This window comes from Cariama cristata, unplaced genomic scaffold (genome assembly GCF_000690535.1).
Source record: "Cariama cristata isolate BGI_N322 unplaced genomic scaffold, ASM69053v1 scaffold40567, whole genome shotgun sequence".
Classification (NCBI taxonomy): domain Eukaryota; kingdom Metazoa; phylum Chordata; class Aves; order Cariamiformes; family Cariamidae; genus Cariama; species Cariama cristata.
This window is the reverse complement of record NW_009626681.1, coordinates 1,180-13,150: the sequence shown is the minus strand read 5'-3', so window position 1 is coordinate 13,150 and position 11,971 is coordinate 1,180. Positions and strand designations below refer to the sequence as shown.

The 11,971-nt window shown below is 37.8% G+C and overlaps 1 protein-coding gene across 1 annotated transcript in view; it reads left to right on the top strand.

Annotated features, from left to right (window-relative positions):
* Positions 1-10,364, top strand: part of LOC104164699 (septin-2) — a 34,838-nt gene extending 24,474 nt beyond the window's left edge. The window contains exons 12-13 of the mRNA XM_009704109.1: positions 1,280-1,373; positions 9,570-10,364. Of these exons, the coding sequence (XP_009702411.1) occupies positions 1,280-1,348 (69 nt within the window). The 3' untranslated portion in view covers positions 1,349-1,373; positions 9,570-10,364. The remainder of the gene's footprint in view (positions 1-1,279; positions 1,374-9,569) is intronic.
* Positions 10,365-11,971: the final 1,607 nt, after the last annotated feature.

The following is an 11,971-nucleotide window of genomic DNA, read 5'->3' as shown; positions in this document are numbered from 1 at the left end:
TGAGTGTATTTTTGCCTTTTTTTCCTGTTTGGTTTTTTTTTTTTTTTTTAAAAAAGCTAACAGCTCAACACCACATATATGTAGTCAAGCATTTATTACAGATTGTTTTGTATTGAATCTGATGGAGTAACTAGTATCACAATAGCTAATGTGGTTGACTGGATGAAAATACAGTATAATTGTTTAAACATAGTGCTTTTTGAGTTGAAGAGTTTCTCCACGCCCCCTGCCCCGAAAAGAAATGAAAGCAATTTTCTAACTACTTTTTCCTAAAGGGGAAAAGAAAGCTGGATATATTAAAAACTACACCATTGTTCTTAGAATACTGAAAACTTGCTATACAAGCCTCAGATTATTACATGATCTCCAATTTGAGATGGACTTAATTTATACAGTGTGCATGGAAATTGTGGCCTATTTCTTTTCCAGTTTGTAAGATAGGGCACTTGCAATTGTGTATGTGGAGCTTCCCCACCTGCATCTGGGAGGAGATACCTAGTCATTTGTAAACCAAATTAGGGATATTTGCATATACATTTTGCAAACCTGTATTAGTGTTTCTTATTCTTTCTGAGGAACGTTTTTTTAAATTAATGTTATTTTTTGGGGAGAAAAAAAAGCATTATATATAGCTGGCCTTTTATGAGATGGAAATTAACATGTCATAAGAAAATGCCTCAAGAAAACAGTTATTTCTAGGAAAAGTCATTGTTTAGATGTAAAAATATTGGTGCTTAATATGTTTAGTCTGTCTTTCCGTATTTTGTAAAGCTTTCTATTTTTTCTTTTGAAGTAGTTTTTAAATTCTATCTGCGTGTTTGGCTGTTACAGTTGTTAAAAATTTGCAGAGTTCTCTGGTTAGCCACAAGATGAGTATTCATACATGATATTATGCTTTGAGCACTTGTATCAGAACGAAGCTGCTTCAGCTCACTCAAGCAGTGTATCTCTGTATACACCTAAAGGGCATGTTTTCTTTATTGTAGATTAAATGTTGATTCACAGGTCTGCAAACATAGCTAGCTTCCAAAGATTTGGATTTTATGGCTTAATTTTCATTATAAGCATTCTTACAAATCTTTTGTGAAAGTTAGACGTAAGGCACTAAAGAATCTGAGATTGGAAAAACAAAGTATTCAACTATGTATAATTGAACATTTCCAATTTATAGGGGCAAATAGGATCTGTGTTCTACCATGGAAGAAAAAGATTTACAGTTTCCTGGATTTTGGACTCCTCATGAAATTGTTTGAAACATGTGGGTGGTTTTCTCTTACAGCTGCGCCGCATGCAGGAGATGATTGCACAGATGCAAGCCCAAATGAGGATGAAGCCTGGTGATGATTAAGATGCTTAACATCTGCATGCATCAGGTATTACTTTTCTGACTTGTTTACTCTTCTTACATAAGATTTTCACAATGATTATTGTTAATTTTGCACTTTGGACTTGCTTTTACTGTATTTATAGAAAAAAATTGAGTGATGTTCTGGGTAGACTAGAAAAAAAGATTATGCCAAACTTACCTTTCCAGCTGTTTTTTTAAGACCTGTAAATGCTTATCTTCAGTGCCTTATTTTTGGATCATCTGACTTTGTTTCTGCTAGCACAAGCTGCTCAGAAAATTAATTTGACTGTATATAAAGAAAAGTTAGGGTGTTTTGGGGTATGTAGGCTGCTGAATTTATAGCAGTTTTTTCAAAAACCAAATGAAATTTTAGACAAACCAGTTATGTGTACTGAATACAGACTCCCTTGATGTTATATATGATATATTAGGAGGGATCAGAGTGAATGAAGAAAAAAATTCTTGTAGCAGATATTTATGCTTTCTTCAGAATGCAGCTCTTCTGGTATAATTTTTCTTTTAAATGCAAGAATAAAAAATAGAAGGATATCAGAACTCTTGTTGCTTAATACTGGAGTTTAATAGTCCAGTTGTGATTGCTGGTCTTCTGGAATGTAAAGCTTGAATAAAATGGATTATATTATCCCTTATGACCTTGTGGCAGCTGCCAACATTCCAGACCTAAAATAAGGAGATTTTTTGTTGCCTTTATTTGAACCTTCAGTCTTCCTGTTTATATTTAATTTTTTTTTTTAAAAAAAAAGGTCTCTTAAGGAATAAACTTATTCACTGGATTCCTATTTAAGCAGAAGTTGATGGTTTTACTGGTATGGGCACTGGGATCTTTGAGTGAAGTAGTTAAGGGGGAAAAAAGTAATTCAAACTCAGGTTTCTTACTGTCAATGTTTCCAAGTCTTGCAGATAGAGGAGTCTTCACATCATGTCTTCCAACTTCCATACTAAGATATATTTTCCCAGAGTTGGAAATCTAAACACTGAGGATAATTTTGTGGCTGACTATGTAGTGTATGCGATAGCAGTGTCCGAAATAAAGCTGTCTGTTTCTCAGACAGGACCTGGTAATTATGCAGCCTGTTAAATACTTTAGTCTGAACTGAAGATCCCAAGTTTTCATGGTGACTTTGTTGTCATATGGCCAAACTCTGATGGCTTGTGAAAATGGCTGTTTGATGCAGGAAACCTTATGTAGTGTGAATTATTATTACTGTTTTTTTGCAAAAGAGCTCAATTCTTTGTGCAACTTACAAATCACATTTAGTCACGTGGCATCCTTTAAACTGATACTCGGTAAGAAAAAAAACCACCCTAAATCTAATAGGCTTGTCCGTAGTTGTTGCTTACAGAGCACAGGATGGCAAGTAGTACAAATATATTCAGAGCTCTTTCTTCAGTTCCAAGATACTAGATTTGCTGTGAAATCAGTATCTGAGGGCTACTAGGATGCAGTATTCCCACTAGTGGCACCAGATTCCCGTTGTTTCACAGCTTCTGGCAGTACTGGATATGGTATTTATAAAAATGAATTGGAGCATGGATTGTCCCAGGCTGAATTTGCAGCCATGGGTACATAAGTAAACAGAGTTCTGAGCATGCTCATATGTGTCCAAGTGAAATGTTATTTTATGGATACCTTACATTGCTGATCTGGAATACATGTTGGACCACTAAAAGTGTTAAGCAGGAGAGCTTTGCAGATTTAACAAAGTGTCCGCATGATCTTGTTGTGATTTAGTTTGAACCAAATCTTAAGAAAGTTAGTTGTTCTGAAATATTGAATGTGAACAAATTTGAGAAGAATTTGTATGAGATCTTCAAATGTGGAGGTCCTTCTGTTTCTTTGGAATCTGCTGAGCTACATTTCTGCAGCTGCTATGCAAATCATATTGTTTGACATATTGCTGTCAGGAAAGATTTTTGAACTACTTTTTTGTTACCCTTGAGATATTGATGGATAGATAGACTTTTGGCATAATTTGTTGGCTAATATGCACAGTCAGAACTGCAATTGCAGTCCTGCTAAACCAGTGTTGCTGTGTGATCTTGTCAGCATGCTGAAGTGAATCCTCAGACCCTCAATCCTCAGAACTTGGCTTTAGTGAAGTTTCTCTCATGCGTGTTAACTGACTTTGCAGTTTAGAAGGAATGGTGACTTCAACCTCCACTGTTCCCATCAGATTTATTTGCTGTATTTTATTGAACTCATTATTTCCAGAGAAACCAGGAGACTTGTAATTAACACAGTAATTACCAGAACCAAACTGCCGACAAATTTAAACATACTTGATATCAATCTTTTTGTTCTGTCACAGCTTACCTTGAGCATCTCTCAGGTTCTAGATTTAAAGGATCAGCTCTGCTACTGAAACTACAGTCTCCCCTCCAGTTGCTCTTTTGCACCCTTACTTATCTTTGTGCTGAGAAAAATATGTAACTTTATAGATAATTTATGTAAAAATTAACATTTTCACTTGTTTTATTTTGGACAAATACAGATTTTTTATTTTCTTCAAAAATCCCTTAAAAATATTTTCCCCTTCATAAAGCACAGATATAAAGACGTTTTCAGATATATTGGGAAAAGAGAAATATGGTATAAATACCTTCATAGGTAAGAGCTGGAAAGTAAACTGTAAGATAATGAAATGTGGTAATATCCAAATATGTGAAATAACCACCTGGTTTCAGATGTATTTTGGCGTGGGGAGAAGATTGCTGAATGCTTTGGGGTTTTCTGGAAGGAGTCTGACATTGCATAATGATTAAGAAGTGCTAAACTTAAATCCTTGCCAAAAAGACTGATGAGTCTGTATTATCATAAAGTGCTACCCAGATGGAATGACTGTAAGGTCTGGTTTGTCTGATCCCTTTTGAATAGGGGCAGCTTTAAAGGTTTTTATGGAAAGAGCAAAGGGAGAATTTACTTCAAGCAGTTTCCCTTACTTTCAAGGCTAGAGTAAGAGAAGCATAAGAGGAGTGACAAAGGCAAAGATTATATGTAGGGAACATGTTCAAAGCTTCCAAAGAGGATGGACAGATTTCTTGCTGTGCAGAAGTGGAAAACTGAAGGCAAATGAAGAGCAGTGCTGGTGGAGACTGGGTTAGAGGTAGGAAAGGAAGATGATTTTTGGAAACAGTAGTGACCAGGGTGCCAACTGCAGTTTTTGACAAAAGCCTGTGAGTACAGACTTACTCTACAAGACGGTGGTGATTAAGAGCTTTTGAGAGCAGCCCTAACAAAGGTGTGTTGACCTGCACTTTTGTCTGTTTCCCCTAAACATCTCATAGCTTCTGTGTATAAACAGTGCATGTGGAGGTGTTTGTAGCAGGCAGTGAGAGCACAGCTAGACACCAGAATACTCTTGGAATAAGCAGGAACAATTTTTTTACTCTTAACTTTTGATATACTAATCTTACAAGTCCATGTGAAGCACAGTAAAGACTTCAAGACAAGCTTGATTTTTCAGCTTTTTTTGCTTCTAAAATGCAAGAGACTGCTGTAAAGTGTAGGAGCTTATTGCTACTTCTATTTCACAGTTCAAATGAAGGATTGGAAAGGAAGGAGATGAAGGGGTGGAATAAGTTACCAAAAACTAAAACAGATTTAGTTTTATTTGGTACTCCAATATGAAATGTTTTTGAAATAAGCCTGCAGTAATTCCAGCAGCATATTTACTAGTTTCTTAACTTGTCCATCTCAGATGAGCAATTATTACGAAAAGCTGGAATTCTTTTTTCAAATGAAATAGTTATTGATGGGTGTTTCTTCCCTTTCCTTCTCTGTTTCTGAAAGTGTGTCCCATTGCAATCTGTTTTCCTCTTGTTATTCTTGCAAATCTGGATTGTCTGTCTTCCACTCGGCTTCAAGATCATACTGGGACAAACCAGTAACAGAAGTCAGGCTATGGAAAACAAATATAGCCAGCTGGAAATGTAGTTATGGTTAGGGGAATGTGTTCAGAAAAAAACCCAAGCATCTTGCACTTAAAATATCTGTAGGATGTTGAAAATTCTTTTAGTGTAGCTCATGATTTCCGCAAGTATTTTAAAGCTTCCTGAGCTCACTGACACTGTTCTAATTCTTGATAAGAACGGTACTAAAGGCATCAAACAGCTACTTCTTTTCACCAATGAATTGACATCATTTAACAGAACAACACAAAGCATTGTCATAGCAACCAGCATTCTAAAATGATGCTGCTGAATGCTGAATTGATCTGATGAGAAATGTCATTTGAGGAAGCAAAGACCGTGTTGTAGTTTTTGGCAGCTGAAATTGAGAGTCTAGAAAATGTGAAGCTTGGGCAAATTTGTAGTATTTGGAACAACTGCCTGGCACTGCCAGTGGGCGTTTCTCTGGCTAGAAGTCAGACTAGAAGAGTGCCATCGGTCTCCAGCTCTTTTCAGCTCTTCTAACTGTGGAGTTGTTCAGCAAACCCTGCATTGATGGGCTAGCACAAGTTTTTGCTTCTATTAGGGAGCAGACTTCTGATAGAAATTGTTGTTTTTTCCACTGCTACTGTACAACTGAAGTGCTGAACCTGTGTGGCTCCATATGACCTTGAAGTTAACTTGTATAGAAAGGTCTTAGCAGGGTCCTCAAGAGCCACCTTCTAGCTGGTGCCCACCTGCCCTTGTGTATAGTGTGCAGAGAGGTAGGCAGACTTCAGATGAGAGTCATGTTATGGTTTTTAATCCTTGATGTACAGAACAATGATGCTTTCATTTGAGTTTGTTCATCTGAAAATAGTATCTTGCATCTCCCTGTTAGTCCATACTGCTCTCAGTTGGTGAAACAGTCATGTTCCTGGATTGTAAGTAGAACATAATAAAAGACATGTTGTACTTGGATTGTGACCTTGGCTGTTCCACAGCACCTCTGTCTGTGGCCTTTGAAAGAAAATAAGTTGTGCAACTCTTCCCAGTAAGAAAAGGGTAGCCCTTTGTTAAAATTGTAGTCTTCAAAGCATTGTACAGAAAAAAATATGTATCATTAATACGATACGTAAGTCTGAAGTATTCATCTGGTCTGTAAACCTCCTGTACCTAAATATTGTGTGTCTTCTGGCTCTTAAAGAATGCTGCTTTGATTTTTATCTGTCTGCATTTTCTGTATGCAGAATTTCCAGGAGTTTGTCAGGATCCACTTCTGTAAGGAAAATTCTCTCCTAGAAATAGCCATGTATCATTCCTAACACTGTAGGATTTATGCATCTTGAAAAGCACATTCCTATTGAGACTGATTTCCAGAAGTGCTATGCTTATAGAGGAGAACAAAACGGTCCTCCAACCTCCCAAAAACCAAAACGCTATCTACTTTGCAGACTTAAAAGCTTTCTAAGGAATGATGCAATGTTTGCAAAACATGAAATTAAAGAGATTGAAACACCCAATAGCAAAATTTTCTGATATTTTCACATAATTGCCCAAACTATATCTCAATAAATTTTGTTGGTAAATGGATTAATGCAGATTAGTTCAATTTTTGCCAAGTGATCCCAGAGAATATAAAATGGAGAGAATATAAAAATTCTTAATGGGTCACTACAGAAATCCTGTTTTGTGGGGCAATGTCAGGGGTAGGCGGAAATATATTTATTTGCTTTTCACTAATGTGTTGATGCCTTGGGAAGGATGAAGTCCACAGTGCAGTGGCTACAGTGGCATTTGCAGTTCTTGTGAACACGTGCAGCGGCACCTTGCACTCTGCTTGTGAGAGACTTGATTACCCAGGAACGCTAAGGTTGACATATTGCACCTCTTCCTGTATCTTGGTGACACACTGCTGTATCCAATACGGCTGTTGGATGCATATGGGATGCAGGAGGTGAGGGGAAGTGCTTGCTGCGAGAATTTCTTTGGCATTAGCGGACCTGAGGAGGGAAATACGCAGACCTACCAGGTCCATGACAAAGCTTGACATCGTTGTTACGGGGGACCTGAAAATGCGAAAGAAACCTCTTCAGAAGAACATTTCTTATGTAACCTGGCATGTATAAGTGACTCAGTGGATATGAACCCTATTGGCATATTAAATTAACTGTTAAACATTGGAAAGCAGTTCAAAGGCCAGTTTTGTAACTTAGTATGTACTTGACTGATGACGTTTGCTATGGCGAAGTGTAAGATGTTGCTACAGAGGAGCAGAAGGAAAGGGAACAAACTTGGAGCAGTGGAGTCAGCAGAAGATGACTGAAATACCAGAAACCCAAAATATTAGGTGTGTGAGTGACAACATGAGTCAAAACTAGCTAACAACAGGACATTGGTGTCATCCAATACTCTCATTCCTTTTGGAAAGATGCCATTTCTCAAAGTTTTTGCTAATGATTGGACACTCAAAAGGGCTGTAGCAACAACATAAAATGGGTGCTATTTGAAGAAAAAGAATTGAGGTCAGTGAGAAAACGTGTCTGCTTATAAAGCAGATTTCTCTCACTGGGAATTCAGAAGTGTACATGGAGAGATGTCAAGTTGCCCTGCACTGTAGTGATGTTCTTGGAAGCAGCTGAGGGGGAGGCATACCTATTCCTTCCCAAGGCTTTCGAAACCTGTACAAATGTAGGATTCTGAGCTGTCTGACCACGTGCATCAGGGTGCAGGCCTATGTAGCGGTAGTTACACTACTTACTGAGAACGTTTTGTTTTAATGGCATAGTGGAGAAATGTATTGTCTTTCTTAAATGACGACATGAGTTCACATTGCATATAGAGGCATTTATTAAAGTTATGTATTGGTGAAGGGAATATGAGGGACTGTAAAGTTAGTGTAATAAAACTGGAGATCAAATTTGTAAAGAACAGTATCAACCTAACGTATCACAAAATATTGTCTCATAAGGAGATAGGAAGAAAGAGCAGTGAAATAGGTCCACACTGAGAATGCACAAACATGCTTTGCCCAAGTATGTTCTACAAATGTATAAAATGTGGATATCATGTTACTAATGCTGGTAACATCAGTGCACAGCTGTGCTTATAACCCAAGCCTTCATGTTTATTGGAAATTCCAGTCTTTTTGTGAGTCTGAAACATCAGTTGCTGTTTCCTCTTGAGGCATCTTCTGTAACATATTAGAGTTAAGCAGGCAATGGCAGAAATTTAGTTTCTTTCATACTTGGAGTAGCAGTGTAGCACAACAGATTACTTCTGAATGTGAATATCAGATTTGGTTACCAATGAATGAACTCTGGCTTTAAAGCCTTAATGCTGGCTTGCTTGTTTTGGTTGTTATGGGAAGTGACGGCCTCCTTAAAACGTTAAGTACTTGTATATTGAACAGGATTCCCACTGTGAGAATGGCGAAGAGCAAGGGACCCTGCTGTCAGCTTTCCTTGCTCCTTATCCCAACTGTGGTCAGCAACTGTAGTCTGGATGAGTCTTGCACTGTACTTTACAAGTGCGTTGACACAACAGTGTTTTCTAGGATATTTATTTTTAACATACAGATGAATGTTTAGGTTAAGCTATTTTTTTTCCTGTTACGAATGAGTATTTTTGGGACTAGAGAATTTGAGGTGTCTCCCGAGTTCCAAATCTGACACAGCTTCTTAAGGAGGGCCCAATTTTCAGGGAAAGCTGGAATTCCACTTTCTTTGTAGCAGCCTTTTGATTGACAAGTAGCTATAGACATCTAAACCTGGTAGTTATTTTTGAAATTACAGACCAGTATCCCTTCTTTCAGCTATATGAATGCTGCTGTATGAATGCTTGGAAAAATCTATTTGCTTTCCTGTTTTACCTAAGCAGTGTCCTAAGAGTATTGTTTGTGCATGACATCAAACTTGCTGCTTACTTTTAAGCCTGTTTAGATAAGTGGTTTTCATTTTCCTCAGCAGAAGTAATGGTTCACATAACAGGCTGAGGTCGATGTCTTGTGTGCCTTACTGTTGAGATGAGCTGCCACACGGTTCTTGTATTCTTGCAGACAGAGGCGAGTGTGGGTGCTTAAGAAAGTATGTAACTAAAAATAAATTCTCATTTATGTGCTCTTATTAGGCGTTTGTGATAAATATTTGGGGCCAAACTGCATCTGACTCTGCTGATCTTGTTCTAATGCAGGTCCCTGTGATGCAGTAACTGAAATGCCCTCTTCCCTGGATTACACTGCTTTGCTCAGAGGGGCTCAGACTGCCCCAAAAGCTCTGACAGTGCTGAGAGTTTGTCCTTTCTAATGCTCTTTGTTTTCCACTTTTGTTCGCAGCAGTATACAGTTCTCTAAGTGGATGGGTGCTCTGTTTTCTTTGACCGAATGGTAACGTTCAAATGCAAAAGCTGGATGCCGCAGATCAAGACCTGCGTTAAAACAAAGTCTGAAGATCATGTTGTAAAACGGCTTGTTTTATATATTCAATGTTAATCAAATGATAGTGTATCTTTTTTGATTCTTTTGGTAACACTGTCTTCATACTTATGAAAGTGGTTTTATTATCGTTCCTATACCTTTTTATACAGAAACTGATAGAGTACACTGTTTGGACTAGTCATTGTGATGGGTTTAAGGAGTTAACTGTGTATCTGCTAGGTTATTCTGAACAGTTTCTTGGTTAATGCTAAAAGACTTTGTGGCCTGTTTACAGTAAACGTATGTGTGTTTGCACAGGATCATAACTTTCACTTGCCATTTTAAGTCATTGTGTATCGTATCAGTTTTTCATAACTTTCTCTGTGCTTCGGTTACTTTTGAAGCTTCAGCTCTGGTGACTTGTATTTGTGTGATGTATGAGAAAATGTACAAAACACTGATGATTCACCAGTGATGCAAAGAAGCTGACTTTTCTAAATCATTGTGCCTTAACATACCGTAAACGCTACGCATGCCAACAACTTCTGTGGATGCCTCTGAAGATTTGTCTTCAGGTCTCAAGTATTGATTGCAAGAATTTCTGTCACAGGCATTTTTATCTGTCAGCTAAGCAATGGCATGTACTGAATTTTTTATATACCATAACACTAATTTTCATTGAAGTTTTGTAATAAATTGTATGAATGTGGAAAATGTTGAATTTTGGGGTGGTTCTTGTTGGTTTTTTGATTTTGGCTTTTTCAAGTTTATCTATGAGATGTTGTAATGGCGTCGTGCACAGTGCATATTCAAAGGAATCGTGATATTTACCCTAGGAAATGAAGGCATTTTCTAGAATTTGTCTACATACAAACTGTTTTGATTTCATTTCAAAAAAACTTTAAAAGTGTTTTAACTGGAAGTTAGGTAGCAAGACTTTGCATCCACTTTTTTTTCCCCGAAGTTCATTAGGCCCCTGCTGACATCTTTTAGGTGGGTCAATACCTTGGAAAATCTGATCGTGTGCCTTAGTTTTTAAATTCATGAATGTTGCTGTTTCCTTTATGTCGTTACTGGGTGTATAGCTCTCTTCTGCATGCCTTTGTAGTCTTGTGTCCATTATATATGCATAAGTGTAAATTATTTTGCAAATATGGGATTCAGACACTTTGTCCTCTGTACTAAATTGGAGTGTCTTTCATGTAATGATTAGCCCTAATTTTACTGTCTAGCAAAGAGTGCTTAATCAGGATAGGATCAACAAATTATTTGCATCGCAGGGATGAATATTTGTCTTGTGTTTGGAGTTGAACTGCATGAAATGGATGTTACAATGTTATCTTAGTGGCTGCTATAGTGAAGTTGAAAGAAGAAATGGAGTGACAGATTTGTGTTCATACGAAGTCTCTTCAGGTTTTATGAAGATTTGAATTGTAAGCATGTCTGTCAGGAGGGCTGAGGTGAGAGATTTAACAGCAAACGTTTTCTCATTAATTATGTGCCATTATGTGCACTCTTCTTGTTTTTCTTCCGCAATTTTGCACCATATTTTGCAACCTTCTTAAAATGATGTGCTGTCTGTGCTTGTGAAAGTCAGGATAGCAACACCCCTCCTGAGAAACCAAGACTTTAGTTACATACAGGATTAGCAGTTGGAACAAAGGTAACACGAAAGGTTCATCTTTGAAAGCAAACTAGGACAATGGGAAATCAGGTTTTCAATAGCATCTAGTCTTTAACTTTATTAAACTCAGAGCTTTTTTACACCCTCTTTTCAAAGCAAAGCACCCAAGTCACTGTCATAATTCTTGTGTGGGAAACCTCAGTGAACAGATTTTTACTAGCGGATACTGATTATTGATTGATAGTCTCTGCTTTACTCCGGTTTGTGGATTCCAACTGGAGCATTTTGGCTCAACCTGAGATCTGTTTTGATTGTCCAAGAAGGGCTTGCGGTACTGCTGATACCATAGGCGAGTGCTTTCCTTTCAACGTAGGCTTAATTTTTATGCCTTCTCCCACTACTTTGATGTTGTCTGATGTTAATCTTCAGTGACATTTGAATTTGGTTTTGGTAAAATACTTCACAGCTTAATGGGGGAATGTATAGTTGTTGAGCCAAGTGTTTGTTCCTGTGAAGATCTCTGGATAGAGGACCCTGGCTAGGCCCTAATCTCTGACCTTGCATTTCCACTCCTGTTGGTGTCTTGGTGTCAGCAATGCCAGGGCCATGAAAGACAAGTCACTTTCTCTGAATTCCACCCTGGCCTTCTCTAGGATGACACTTTCCAGCACTGGGACAAAGTGCCCACATGTAACTA